This window comes from Physeter macrocephalus, chromosome 11 (genome assembly GCF_002837175.3).
Source record: "Physeter macrocephalus isolate SW-GA chromosome 11, ASM283717v5, whole genome shotgun sequence".
In the NCBI taxonomy this organism is placed as follows: Eukaryota; Metazoa; Chordata; class Mammalia; order Artiodactyla; family Physeteridae; genus Physeter; species Physeter macrocephalus.
In genome coordinates this window covers 142,722,467-142,738,198 of record NC_041224.1, presented here as the reverse complement: position 1 = coordinate 142,738,198, position 15,732 = coordinate 142,722,467, and the positions used below count along the sequence as shown (strand labels likewise).

The window sequence follows — 15,732 nt, the reverse complement described above, 5'->3', positions numbered from 1 at the left end:
AAAGGAACCAGCCAGCCATGGGAGCTGGTTTTCAATATGATCCCAAAGGACAATTCCTGGACCCACTGCCCCTTGGGTCATGCTAGACAGGGGAGTAGACCCTAATGCCTGTCCTGCTGTCCTACCACCATTCCTATGGAGAGACCATGGCAGTTACACACACACACACACACACACACGCACACACACACCATCAGCCCTCACAAGGAGACACCATGCAGCAACAGCAACAATCCAGGCATTAGCTAGATCCTCAAGGGGTGACTTGGGAAAAGATGTAACATTGGCTTTGGTGGGCAGACTTAGGAAGAGGGGCAACCTATGTTCCTTGGGGCCCAGCAAGCAGGAAACTGGCAAAGCAGTGCCCCCCTCACAAGGAGTGAATTATTCCTGTACCTTCTCTCACGTCCACAGCTTCATCAATGGCAGCTCCCATCAAAAGCACTTAGACACACAGACTGGAATGTACCTTGCACCCCCTCCAGAACATGAAATACATGATAGGTTCAAATGCTGTCTAGGATTTGAAACAATGACTGAGAAAGGAGGCTTATGTCATCGTATTTTCCCCAGTGCCTTTCAGATGATTCATCACAAAGTACATGGAAATAAACTGGGTACAGATTTCCTTCCCAAATGGGTGGGTGCATAATCTGCATTTGTCCGTAATACAACACTCTGTGGGTGTGTGCGTGTGTATAATCTCATATAACCTTCACAGCAAACAATCCTGGGGGTAGATACCACCAGCCCTGTACTTTTCATATAAGGCAACTATTGCTCAAGGTCACACATGGCTGGGAAGTACAGGAAGCAGAGCCAGGCCCATCTGATCGAAAGCTGATGCCCTTCTACCACTGACCCCCCATCTCCAGCACAGTAAGAGATTCCCAAAAGCAGTTCCCGGGGGATTGTATCTGTGAGGTTCTGTTAAAGAAAGGATTAACACTAACACCAGAAATGAACATTTTGGGGCATTCAGGAAGCTGGAGACATCACTAAAAGTGACCTATTATCTAAAAGCCTGACTTATTTCCTGAATTAAAAAACAAACAAACAAAAAAACAACGAAGAGAGATTTCTTTCCCTACCCTTCCCTGCAAAACTCCCCTGAACAGTGAGACTCTGCCTGACCCAAAACCAGAAGTGGGAGTGCCACTGGGGTCAGCTGGGATGCTGAATGGTGCAAGAGAGGAACTTTCATGATCTTCAGCGAAAGGAAAGTGTTTTCAGTTGACTCCAGCAAAGAAGTGATCCTTCCCCCGTAAAAGACAACTAAGAGTGCCCCACGGCTACTACACACTGCCAAGAAAAAACAGATTCAGGATTGCAAACTGAGAGGTGGAGCCATGGAGATGTGAAGTCAGAGGGAATTCAGACAATGGGCAGTGCTGGGGAACAGGGAAGCGCTGGAGAACCCTGCCCGGCCTGAAGAGTTCAAGTTGAAACACTTCAAAAGCACTGTATTGTGCCACAAACAAAACAAAACCCACCTCTGGGCCAATTTCAGGCCGGACGCAGTTCATGGTTCCTGGTTAGAGGGAGAGACAGATGACCAAACAGACACAGCCAGCATATAGTCAATATCCTACATATTAGAAGGAGGGCTCATAAGACTGGACTTAGAGTGAACTTGGATCACTCACAGAGGCAAGACCAAGAACCTAGGAATTAGAGTATCTACTAAGGACATGCAACCCCTGAGGCAGAGGCGTGGAGCAAGACGTGACTGGACACAGGTACACTTGAGCAGGACTCAGAAAGTTTCTTCTGCACCCTGGCTGGGTGTCCCCACAGGGTCCTGAGGGGCCAGCAGGAGGTATCAGAGTCCTTCTGAATCGTCACTTATTAATATGTTTAACAAAATCAATGGTTCCCTCTGAGAGTTAAGTTCAGTCTTTGTCAATGGATCCTTCCTAAAGTTCACTGCCGGAAAGACCCCTCCAGTTATTGTTAGGTACCCCTTTGGGTGGATTCTAAGTAACCATTCGATGAGATGGTGGTACCCAGATATGCAGTCCCTTTTACACAATGGTATCTGAACACTACAGACTTACTCAAGAGTTACTACACCCTTCCTAAGAAATAAGTTATTTATTTCACTGAGACACCCAAACTCATCATCTGATTTTTCATTTCCAAAATCCCCCATAATAGTGAGATTGATATAGGTAAACGAAATGCTCGAAGCATAAAAATAGTCATCAAGGAACAGACTGAGCACTTTTAAACTAGTCCCTTCTCTGACATTCCTACCTGTTTAAAACTATCCTATTCTTACTCACCATGTGAATGGCTGCTGTTCTCATTTTCTGAGTATCAGCTATACTCCACAATACAACTTACACAATTAAAGTCAGGTGCAGGGTCAAAGTGAGATCTTGTAGCTGATGCAGGTCTTGAAATTGATTGACAAGCTGCTCCAATCACAGCTAAGGCCCTGACAAAGTAAATCCAGGTGTCAGGTCCACCACCAATGAATAAGAGATCAACACTGATGGAGCCGTGCCCAGCCTTTGGAAAACTTGATCACATCTTCAAATATTTTTGCAAAAATAACCCTCTTCATGATAGCGCTGAGAAAGTCAGCATAAAGTGAAAGATATCAAGACTTCAAATCAGTCAGAAAAGTACACGCTGAGTTATTTGATCTGTTCTTGGTTCTAAAAATTAGCATACAGGTGCCATTGTAACCCAAACACTGATAAATAAGAGACGAAAGAAACTTTCATAATTTTTGTCATCATTCTTAAAGACAGAGCACCAATCAAATCTTTTAAAACATTTATACTATTTTTTAAATCTTGGCTCCTATTGTAATTGGAATCACTTTAAATTGCCTTTTCCTCACCCCAGTTACTTGAAGAGAAGGGGAAACGCCTAGAACCTGTCTCAAAGCCAACATTCCCATCCTGATTTTACCATGTTCAATCCTGACTTGAGTCTCAGCATTAGCACCGAGTGTAGACATTAGCAAGGTCCTTTGCCTCTGAGTCTCATTTTCTCCTCCTAAAAGTGAAAAAACTATAACCCGACCATTTTACGTCACAGCATTTTAAAGCCTCTTTAAAAAAAATGAACTTGGAGTTCTGTCAACTCTTAAAAGACTATGCATCAAAGTAATACACTCTGCTATGCAGTTTTTTTCTCTACATATTTTTTTCAACTAGCAAACCTCCCAATCACCAGAATGTTCCAATAATCAAATTAGATATGATTTAAGGTACAACAGGGGCATCCAAACTGGGCCAACTATTAGAACCAGCCTAAGTGCTTATTAGGAATCCGTTTCCCTGGCCTCTTCCCCAGAGATTCTGATTCAGTCTGGGGCCTGAAAATCTGTATTTTTCAAAATTCTCAAGTGACTCCACTGATCTAGAATATAGATCCTCTCTTGACATTTCATACTTTTTGAAGGCCCCATTTTCAGTAGTTGGTAATTCCCTATCTAAGGACTCAGGTAATGGAAGTGTCTTCATTTACACGAAAAAAGTATCGTCAAAATGCAGTAAGAATTAACCTCCCAAAAGGTATATACTAAGTCCCTTATGTAACCAGACTGACCTTCAACCTATTTACTTTTCCAGATGTTTAGTAGATGTGTCACTAACATTTATTAAAACTTAACAAATGACAGTTCCCACCATGTTCACAGACAGAAGACTAGCTGAACCTAAATTTACTGTGTTTTAGATGGGTGAGGCTCACAAATAAGAGTAATTTCTTAATAACCTATAACTAGAATTGAATTATAGCTAATTATATTTAGCAGTGCATGGACTTGTTATATATCCCCAGGTAGTACATTTGAACTTTTAATGCTTATTAAGCTGTGTAATGGATCCTAATGTAGCTCAGAACAGTAAGAAACCCTGATGGAATGCACAGAACTTGGGAAAGTCTTCATGATAAATTTAAAAGTTTCTGCTTTAGCAACTTACATTAAATCATTATAAGTGGCTGGAAATATGGTGCTCTTCAAGCCCCTAGCCAAAGGGGAAAGATTATGTTCAATCAGCCAAATGGCAAGCCAGCATCAAATATAGGTGAACTTCAACTTCACTTAATTAACAAAGGTATGTTCCTGAAAAGGGAAGTGACATTCACAGGGTACAGACCTTGTGTCAAAATGATGCTGGTACCTCCCCTGGCCCCCAAGGCTCAGCCACGGTCCCCTCCCTACTGCTCTCACTCACCTACCACGCCCTCGCCTTAGGGTCTTTGTATTTCCTGTCCCCTCTTCCCCCAACACAACCTCATGGTCCCTCCCTTCCTTCAGATCTGCAGCTCAAATACCAACCTGATTTGAACAGAACTGCACACACACAGTCCTCATCTCTGTCCCCTCGCTCTGCTCTATTTTTTCCATAGCACTTACCACTTGGCATACAATGTCAATTTGTCCAATTGTTTGCATCTCCACCTACACACTTTTTGAGTTCTATTAGAATAAACTCAGTGTCACTATTAAGTACTTGCCTACACACATGCATGCATATATACATCACATAATGTTATACACAAATACTCTGTGTGTGTCCAGAGAGAGTTCCCTTGATCCACTGGATCCAAGCGGTGATAATTTAGAAGTATTGCTCAACCCAGTATATACTGTCACCAAAGTAAATTCACAGAGATAGCAACTGACTTTCTCCAAAACAATGTTAGATCTAAGTTGCACTTAGAAAATCGAAGGCAATCTCTGACATACACAAAGAATGTGTCTTCAACCCTAGACCACTAAGGCCCCCCTCGCCCACTCTCAAGCTCATGCAGGAAGTCAGCTAGTGCTGAACAGAAATTTCAGACACCAGGATGAAATCTTAATGCTGATGACAAGTTTCAGGGGGGAAGGAAAGAAACAGGTCTTCCTGCCTCTTTACCTGCCCACTGACACAAGCGTTACTGGGGAAAACCTAAAAAAAGGGATGTCAATGTAACTAGCCTGGCAAACAGAACCTCTGCTGCCTTGTTCGTTTGAAACGAAAAGAGCAGAGAGCTCTGAGGTTGCTGGAAATGAGATTGATGCATAATGAAACCAGACTCTGGAGCAATTAATTTTTCTATCAGATAATTAAATCATTTCTGTTTTTCCCAAATCTCAGATCCACTGAGAGAACACTGCATGAGTATAATTTCAACTAAAAAAATATGAAGCTTGAGAAAATGAAGATACCAGTCAGATTCTGTTTTGCAAGAAACTTGATTTTAGAGGAACATGCTGGTTAATAAGTGAGTGTCACATAAGGTGAATCTGCTGATGCTTCCGTCCATAGACTTTTGAGCTATTTTTGCAGTTCAGCTTTCAGTGCTTACAGCTCTGATCACTTGCTCAGAAGTACTGCGACTGCCTTGTTCCGCTCAAATCAAGCAAAGGTTTAGCATCAAGCTACCCATAACAGGCGTCTCTAAAGTTAGAAACGACCATACGCTTTTGGGTTGTTTGGGCCTCATTTCCTGACCTCCCTATTTTTATGAGAAAGGCCTTGTAACAAAAACCGGCTGAAAAAGTACATTGCACAGTAAAAATAATTAGAGAAAAAGGATTACAGTTTCAAAAAATGATTGAGGGGCTTCCCTGGTGGCGCAGTGGTTGAGAGTCTGCCTATCGATGCAGGGGACACGGGTTCGTGCCCCGGTCCAGGAGGATCTCACATGCCGCAGAGCGGCTAGGCCCGTGAGCCATGGCCTCTGAGCCTATGCGTCCAGAGCCTGTGCTCCGCAACGGGAGAGGCCACATCAGTGAGAGGCCCGCATACCGCAAAAAAAAAAAAAAAAAAAGATTGAATTATTCTGTCGTGTTTATCACCTAATTGTCACCTAACATCAGTCCCCAAGAGAATGTACACAAATGTTTGTCAGTTCCTTCTCTTTAAATTCTCACTAAAATTAAAAGTTCTGGACTTCTGAAAGAAAGATAAAGGGGAAAAATAACCTAGAAATTCTAAAAATAATTTGGTCTCAGGACCCTTTTATAGTCTTAAAAATCAAGGACTCAGTTTTGGTTTATGTGGGTTCTCTCTACCAATATTTGCCATATTAGAAATTAAAATTGAGACTTTTAAAAATATTTATTCATTAAAAACAAGTCCATTGCATGTTAACAAAAATAATATTTTTATGAAAGATAACTCTATTTTCTAAAGCAAAATAAAATAAGTGAGAAGAGTGGCATTGTTTTACAATTTTGCAAATCTCTTTGATGTGTGACTTAGAGGCCAGCTGGATTCTTAGATCTGCTTCTGTATTCAATCTGCTGAAACATTGTTTTAGATGAGGTATGTGAACAAAATCCAGCCTCACATGGAGATTAGTGGAAAAGAGAGTGTTTTAATAGCTTTTTCAGGTACTTCTTTGATTCTACATCCAAACTTGACAAGTGGTAGTCTCTTAAAAGTTAGTTGCAATGTAGAATCTAAAATCAATCAACGAACTTTTTATACTGTTGTATTAAATCGATTAGTCTACCTTCAGCTTTCAACGGATCCTTGACCCATGCATGGTTTTGTAACATTTTGTATTGGTCATTTTGAAAACATGGGTTTACTGAGTTATGCAGATCCTCTTCCAAATGTTGACCTATTTTACAATATTAAAAATCACAGTTGTTAATATCAACAACAAACTCATGTGAAAAGTCTTTTTTAAGTATTGCCAGCTGACAAGCTCATAAGGTGGATATAAATTTTCCAAAATTCTACCTATGGCTTGCAGGATCCAATTTTATCACCGGCATCATACTCACAGTTGCTTGCCTTGAAGTAACTAGCTCATTTCACTCATTTTTAAGAAAATACCTGATAAAATCCTAAGTCTCCATAACTATAGTTTGTCCATCATTCTTTCAAGTAAATATGGTGCCCCATGGGGGAAAAAAAAAAGTGGCTAGTTCAATCATACAAGTGTTCTTCCTTGAGACACAGTAGTATTGCTGTATGTAGCAGAAGTGCCTTGTGCATATTTCCCATTTTGTTACACAGAATATTATAAAGATATATAGTCAAGGGATGAGCTTAAGAACACTAATCATGTTTAGTGCTACATCAAAGATATTCTTAAGTGAAACTCTTCCTCCCTGCAATTGCCACACAATTGCAGGGAGGAAGAATACACTGGCTATATTGACAACTGTACACTTTGGTGGCTTGATTCATTCTAAGGTACCAGCAGTTTTACCCACCACTTCTTTTGCACCACTGGTGCAAAAGTCAACACATTTTTTAAAAAGACAGAACATCTTAGTATTATAAGAAAAATAGTTTTGAACTACAGACCTCTTGAAAATGTCTCTGGAACCTCCAGAGATCTGTAAGACCACATTTTGAGAACCAAATGAAGAATTTTGAACAAAAACACCACTTAAAAGTTTATCAACTGGGCTTCCCTGGTGGCGCAGTGGTTGGGAGTCCGCCTGCCGATGCAGGGGATGCGGGTCCATGTCCCAGTCCGGGAGGATCCCACGTGCCGCGGAGCGGCTGGGCCCGTGGGCCATGGCCGCTGAGTCTGCACGTCCGGAGCCTGTGCTCCACAGCGGGAGAGGCCACATCAGTGAGAGGCCCGCGTACCGCAAAAAAAAAAAAAAAGTTTATCATCAATAGTCAATGCAAGTAAGAGAAGTAGTCAGGATGAAGCCAATGATGGTTGAGGTATAACTAGGCAAATATAGCTATCATATCCTAAGCTGAACTCGTTTATTTGACTTTTAATTTCTTCCAAGTTCTAGTTTAATGCCTGCATTAAGAGAAACTACGGATGATGACAATAAAACTCAGCAAATCTTAAGCTCAGCCTTCTCAGAGCTCTCTGATCCACACCTCGTATTTGAGAAGGTGGAACCTTTCCTAGGTCAATGTCAATCTTTAGGTTTAAGAAGGAGGAATCCAAGGAAAGCCTTGCAAAAAAGACATTATCCCAAAAGATGACAAAACTCTGAGGAGGGTGGGATTATACCACCTAAAGGACAGTCTTTTTTTCCCAAGGTAGAATAAAGATAAAACATGGAAACACATCCCAGATAGCTAGATGGCCTAGAAAGATCTTGGACCTCAGCATCCCAGTCTGAGCTTGTGTCTGGGCTCTGGCACTCATTATTCAGGAGACCATATAGCAAATCAGTGTCCCTGAGCTTTCATACTGAGGATCACATCAGCCTCAGAAGTTTGTTCTGACAAGCAAATGAAATAACATACAGGATAGCAGGAACATACAGAAGGCATCAATTACGAGGGTATGAGGTTATCCTGCTACCAGAAGAAAATAAAACAAGAGCTGCTATTGCTACTTGCTCAATTACAGGCCTACCACAGTGTCTGGTCCTCAGAAGGTGTTCAGTAAATGAGCCTGCTGTCATGGAGAGGAGGAGCAGGTCAACTATAACATGGGACGATTAGTCTCAATCCTTTAAAAAGATCATTTCTTCTTTTTCCAGGTCCCCTTCTTTCCCCATTCCCCCAATACCTTTCTTTCTCTCCTACCCTGTCTCCAACCTGGCAGTCATTTCCAGTGAGAGCCACATAACTGCTTGGACCAGCAAGAGAACAGAAGAAGTCATACATCCCTCAGGTTGAATGTACAGAAAGAATACAGTAAAAAAAAATTCTAGGGGCTTCCCTGGTGGCGCAGTGGTTAAGAATCTGCCTGCCAATGCAGGGGACGTGGGTTTGATCCCTGGTCCGGGAAGATCCCACATGCCTTGGAGCAACTAAGACTGTGTGCCACAACAACTGAGCCCGCACTCTAGAGCCCGCAAGCCACAACTACTGAGCCCGTGTGCCTACAGCCCGTGCTCTGCAACAAGAGAAGCCACCGCAATGAGAAGCCCGAGCACCACAAGGAAGAGTAGGCCCCACCCGCCGCAACTAGAGAAAGCCTGCACGCAGCAACAAAGACCCAATGCAGCCAAAAATAAATAAATCCAATTTAAAAATTAAAAAAAAATCTAAATTAAGAAAAAGTATATCAACAAGCTGTCACCAGGCTTGAAACATGAGAAAGGAATACTAAAAAACAACTGCCATCAGAGATAACATTTTCCCCTTTAAAAATGACACACATTGAGAGTGTCAGATACAGTGAGAAACTGTGGGTTGCAGCCTTCAAGCAGTTAACACGTTTCATCTGCCTTGGTACATGTGGCCACGATGATTTAGCAGAGAACATAATTATGTGTAAACCAGTGGTTTGACACAGGAAATTTGAGTGAAAATGGTTCAAAAAGATCATAATCTTACTCTACATTATAATGAACTGCCTTAGTAGAAAGAATAAGCAGATACCAAAATTCAAGCACTTTCCATATTCTTCCCCGGGGGAAATGTGTTATTAGTTCCAAGTAACATAATAAGAGCCTGAAAGAAGGGAGCGATTCAAAGTTTTAGTGAAGTTTTCTCAACGAGCTTCAAATCCACAAATGACAGGTGCTCTGTCAGGTGGCATTTTTGTTTGTCTTTTAAGAAGTTACTTTTTCCCCCTAAACTGGTGCAGAATACTTTCAAAGTTTGCTTTGGGAACTCTGGGGAAGAAACATGTCCACAAAGAACTTTCATCTTACTATCTTCATGAAGCTACTTCTACCATTAATTCTTTTGATTTACTTTCTCTTAGGAAACTATCTTAAAATTAAACTTTCTAAGGGCAAAATGTTATGTAATTGTTAATAGGAGATGATTCACTTGTCATTCATTATGAGTGAGAACTTTACAACAGAACGAAGGGAATTATCTTACTCATCTCTTCCTACCTGCAGTTTTTGACTCACAGCTTAGTATTTATTTAGAACCTTTAAAATATTTCTGAAATAGTTTAGTCACTTAAATTTTTTAACTCACCTCTTTGTAATACATAAAAATTGGGAATTAAGGATAAAATATATACAGACAAAAAACACCAGCTTTAATTTATAAATGAGAATAGGTAGCATGTGTTCAAAGTTAAAGCATCATTTGGATGTTGCAGAGGCAACCCAGATTCTGTTTTTTGTTTAGAAAATAGATTTTTTTAATGCGTAATTTTAATTTCTTATTAAAGAGAATCTCAAACACATGCAAAAGTAGACAGAAACTTATAATAAACCTACATGTAACCATCACCCAGCTTCAACAGCCAGCTTGTGGCTAATCTGGTTTTATCTGTACCCTACCTCCCCTCCTCCCACTTCTGGAATATTCTGAAGTAAATCTCAGTTATCATTTCATCAGTAAACATTTCAATATGTATCTCTAATAGACGCTCTATTTTAAACAACCAAAATGCCACAATCACTGCTAAATCAGGTTAATAATTCCTTAATATCATCATGTATACAGTTACTGTTCCCATTTTCCCAGCTGTGTCCTGGGAGTTATTGTTTTGCAATCTGTGTTTGATATGTTCTATATGTTGAAACTGGTTAATAGGTTTCTCTTCTGTTATTTTGGTTTTCCTTCCTTCTCTTTTCTTTTTTGCTTCCAATTTTTAGTCAAAGGAACCAAGTCTCTTGTCCTATCAAATTTTTCCACAGTTTGGGTTTTGCTGATTGCATCTCCTGGTGTCATTTAAAATGTGCCCCTATCCACTGTATTTCATCTACAATGGTGGTTATATGTGGAAGGTTGACCAGATTTGGGCTTGATTTTTTGACAAGACTACCCCACAGATGGGGTGGTGTGCTACCATGAGGAAACAAACATTGTCTGGTTTTTTCTCTGTGGGCCAATCACTGAAGTATGAGGTACCCTGAATCCAGGCAAACTTCACTTATGCAAACTACATTATCATCTTCAAATCTTAGACTATTTCTTAATAGCATTACAATGCAGCATCTTTTTTGATTTGTTCTCACCTGAGGGCATATCACTACTTTAACTTAATTTCTTTGTGTTGCTTCTCTTCCAATTATAACAGTTATGAGTTTAGTTTGATGCATTTTCATCAGTACTTCATCTTTTTTTTTTTTTTTTTTTGGCCACTCCACTCTTCCAGGTAAGAACTAGTCCAAAATAGTGACAATCGAACAGGGCCACAGTGACAGCATCTAGAGGTTGCATTAAAAATCCAGGTCTATTTCATCGCCTTAATAAATTTCAGCTTGATTAAGTGACCAATCCAGTTGTTAGCTCCAGAAAGGCTTAGCCAGAATGAAATAAAGAGTGACATGAGACAGCCCTTTCAAAATAATAAATCACTTCAACCGTGCCTTGACAGCAGCGCTGACGGGAATTCGGTATCTGATCAAGAATGATAACACCTTTCTTAAGATGAACAATGGTGACGGGTTTTTGACCCAGTTGATAATGTTATGCCCTCAGCTCTGTGACAGACTTCCACGAAGAGTTTTCTTGCTCCATCTCAGGTTAATGAAGAGCCCTCACTGTAGGTTTTCAAGCAGGCTCATCTTCTTACCTCAGCATTAAACATAAACCTATACACAGCATACTTCATCATCAAATTGTGAAGCTACTACTGTTAACACCAATTCAAGTATGACTTTTCAAAAAGACTTTTATGTTCTGTCCTTTCTCCAAACTTCATTATCACCATTTTGATGCCAGTTTCTACCATCTGGCGAAACAGTCCCTGGCATGCAGCAAGCACTCAAATATTATTGAACGAGTATATTAACAAAATGGGTGTTCATTAAGTAAACCTTCAGCAGAGTTTGGGTGAGTTTGACAAATTATAATAATCTGTGATCCAGGTCCTTAATTACCGGTGTTCCACAGAGTTCTGCTTTTAGTCAACCCTGGCTTTCTCTCTAAGTCTTCTTGCTGGGTCCCTTCATCCTTGTGCCTGTCTCCCACTGGCACCCAGAGCTACATCTCAGGCCTCCATCTTTTGCCAAACTCTAGACTCCTATTGCTAGTTCTTCCTCAACATCTCCACTTGGGTTTCCCACAAGCTTCTCAAACTCCACCTGTTCAAAGCTGAATTCATCACATTCCATTCCTATGTTTCTGCTCTGGTGAATAACTCCACAACACCCCTCTGAGCAGCATCTGGGTCTCATCCTTATTCATCCCTGACACCCGATGAATTGCCAATTCCTGTTGGTTTCGAGATCTATTTATTTCTCATAGCTGTCCCCTCCTCTCCATCCATCCTGCAGATTCCAACTGAACTTGGGCTCTAGTAACCTCTCCCTCAGAGAGCTTTAATTGTCTCTTACTGGCTGTCTACACCCCTGTCTCCTCTTATGATCTGAACAGTCCCCAGCCCCAAGCCCCTTGTACCCACAGCTACCAAGTCAGATTTTGTTTCTCATTCCTTAAAACCCTTCACTGGCACCCCATCATGTCTACTAGCCTATAAGTAGTGTGACCATGCCATTTACCCTCTAACCTGGGACCCTTCTGAGAGGGAAAGGTGACACTGGTAGTAGTTACAGTGGTACAGCAGACAAACTCAGACTGTCCCGGGCAAACCTACACATGAGGCCCTCCCAAGTCTCTGCTACACCTCCCACCGCACTCCCTCACCTTCGGCACCCCTCTCGCTACTTTCAGTCTCTGGAACCTGTTCTCTCACCCCTATGCCTGTGAACAAACTGTCATCCCCTCTTGAACCATCTTCCCCGGCCTGGGACATTTCTATCGATCATTCCAACTTGCTTTAAACATCATCTCCCCTGTGAAACTTCTTCTAAAATCTCCTGGCTGATCCAATCACATATTCCTGCCGGCCAACACCATGCCTTGGACTTATTCCTATGCTGGGACCTGGGCCCCTGCACTGCAAACATGGGCTGTATCTGCCTGCCTCCCATGAGCTCCTTCAAGTGTCCATGTCTTGTTCCTCTTTATCTCCCCAGCATCTGTGATGAGATCACAGGTCTGCACCCAGCAGGCATTTCTCATGTCATTTCTCAGTCATGTCTTATATTTAATAAAAACTTTTTTGCCTTAGCTACAATTAATGAAAGATGAAAAGATGAGACAGGATGAAATAAGGAGTAGTCAGTAGCTCCTAATGCTTTTAAAGGAGAGCTCTGGGATTATAGCATCTGGGCTAATGGCAGAACCCCTATAGGAGGCCATGAAAGGGAAACAGCCATGGCAATAAGCCAACATCATATTAGAAATTGTCCACTAAATGTTCGAAGCTTCTAGGATAAAATAGAGGCAGTGTCGAAATAAAACACACCTGCTGAGTATACTTGGGGTCCCAGGCAGGGGTGGGGAGAATGACAGGACTCCTGCTGCTGTGACAACAGGAACACGGAGATGAGAACCCACCAGCGTGCCTTCATAGAGCACTCTACAGTTTGCAAAGCATTTCCCTACTCATTCTACCACCTGACCTTCAAAACAACCCTGTGAGATAGATCAGATGCATGCCGAGCCTCAACCAACACTTCTTTTTTTTTTTTTAATTTAACTTTTACTTTATATTGGAGTATAGTTAATGTACAATGTTGTGTTAGTTTCTGCTGTACAGCAAAGTGATTCAGTCATACATATACATATATCCATTCTTTTTCAGATTCTTTTCACATATAGGTTATTACAGAATATTGAGTAGAGTTCCCTGTGCAATACAGTAGGTCCTTTTTATCTATTTTATATGTAGTGGTGTGTATATGTTAATCCCAACCTCCTAATTTATGCCCCTCCCAACCTTTCCCCTTTGGTAACCATAAATTTGTTTTCTAAATCTGTGAATCTGTTTCTGTTTTGTAAATAAGTTTATTTGTATCATTTTTTCAGATTCCACATACAAGTGATATCATATGATATTTGTCTTTCTCTAACTTACTTCACTTAGCATGATAATCTCTAGGTCCCTCCATGTTGCTGCATGTAGCATTATTTCATTCCTTCATCAACCAACATTTCTTGAGCTTCGACGATCCCTCTGGGATCCCAGGCCAATGTCCCCTTCACAGCCTGAGCCACACCAGGCAAGCCTGACCTCATCCTGCTTCTTTATGTAAAACCCTTCAGCATCCCAGACGGAAACTAGAGCTCCAAATGTTCTATCAGCCTACCTGTCACTTTATGGCCAGGGATGATCTAGGGTGGCTGACAGGTGAGAGGCCAAGCCAGGGACATTCTCACAGTGCCAGGTCCAGGTGCTGCCGTAGCTGAGGCAGGTGTGTGTGGGCTGGGAGGCTCCATTCCCTCCTTGTGTAACACACACAGAGGCAGCCATCACGTTCTCTGCATGTGACAAGGAAGCTGTGCCCTAAGGCAGCAGCAACATGCCAGCTCAAGCTGAGCCCCGGCCTAGGAGCCAAACTGACAAGGCAAGGCTCCCACAGACAAAGAGAACAGACCTGAGCTTCTAAAATACAGCCCACACTGGGATGCCATAGATCCTGAAATTTCAGCATTAAAAATATCTATTTCTCATGGATAAAATAGCTCTTTCAGCATCTTTTAAAATACACAGGCACACCTAAGAGGGACAGAGTGCTAAGACAGCGATCACTATCATTTCAGTGTGAATTAGTCCATGAATTCACTGTCTTCCTTATTAGCAAGTGTTCCTGGAGAGAGGAGATCACTGGGCATCTTACTGGAGTAAGAGACAGTGGAAGGCAGAGAACAGGAAGGACTAACTTAGAGGGGAGGTGGAATTACCAAAGATGAACTCGGCCTGCCTCACCATTTTACGCAGGGTCACCTCTGAAAGGAATATAATTGCAATGACCTGGTAAGAACTCATCCCAAATAACACTTGACATTCCTTTCTTCTTATCACTATAACTAATAAATTAATATTGGGTTGGCCAAAAAGTTCTTTTGTAACACAGAAAACCCGAACAAACTTTTTGGCCAGCCCAATACTATGAGAATACTGAGGAGTATTCCAGAGCCATTGTTCTGATGTTTCTAGTGTAAAATTAAGGAAGATAAAAACTTAATAAAATTTAGTGCTAGAGAGCTGGTGTAACTCTAAAAAAAAGATGTCATGTAACAACAATGGCACCATCAGACCTGGTCTAACATGCATGGCCTAACTCCACTGGTCCCTTGTCACTCAGTGCAAAAACATAGTTCAGCACATTCAGAATCTCACTCACTCCTCATTCACACCTCTATTCTCACTGCTGGGCTTGTCTATACCACGGCTGTACCCATGTTCCGTGTGCTGTAAGAATGTTCTATCAGCAATGTTCTGTAATATTACATTATATTTTATTTGACTGAGTTATGAGCAGACTCATTTTTCTCACAAATCCTGTATGTTCAAGATACCAAGCCAAACCAAAAGACCTGTGAGCAGGCAGAAGACCCCCAAACTGTAATCTGGACAGTTTTTTCATGTTCAAGTATCCCAAGTTTCTGCTAATTTCAAAAGATAAGATGTGACAATTGAGACAACAACTTGAAAAATGTTAACATTAAAACAATTTGCCCACATGAATGAGAAGGGTTGGCTGAGACGAGAGAAAACCACTTCTCAAAGGTGTCATCAATTTGCAAAATGCCAACACCAAACAGACAAACCGTGAAGCCACACATTTACAGATCTTTGCAAGGATTTTAGTAACGGTGGAGTAGCAAGTAACAATTAAGATATTTAGAAATACATTCTAAAACAATTAATTGGAAACACTGGAGGGCCACCAGAAAAGAGACAGAATTAGAGGGAATTTGATATGCAACTTAAAACCACAAGATATCATTTCATAGCCACCAGCATGTCTAAAATTAAAGAGAACGACCGTACCAAGTGTTGGGGAGGATACAGAGTAACTGGAACTCTCATACATTGCTGGTGGGAATATAAGAATACAACCACTTTGGAAAACCA

The 15,732-nt window shown here is 41.3% G+C and overlaps 1 protein-coding gene across 4 annotated transcripts in view; it reads right to left on the bottom strand.

Moving 5' to 3' along the window:
- The window catches only part of PRKCH (protein kinase C eta), a 231,150-nt gene that overhangs the window by 140,033 nt on the left and 75,385 nt on the right, over positions 1-15,732 (bottom strand). Inside the window, exon 1 of one of the 4 annotated variants that reach the window (XM_028495975.2) lies at positions 397-439. The exons of the other annotated variants lie outside the window; for them this stretch is intronic. Within the exon in view, the coding sequence (XP_028351776.1) occupies positions 397-436 (40 nt within the window). The 5' untranslated portion in view covers positions 437-439. Of the gene's footprint in view, positions 1-396; positions 440-15,732 lie in introns of those variants that run through there. 4 annotated transcript variants of the gene reach the window in all.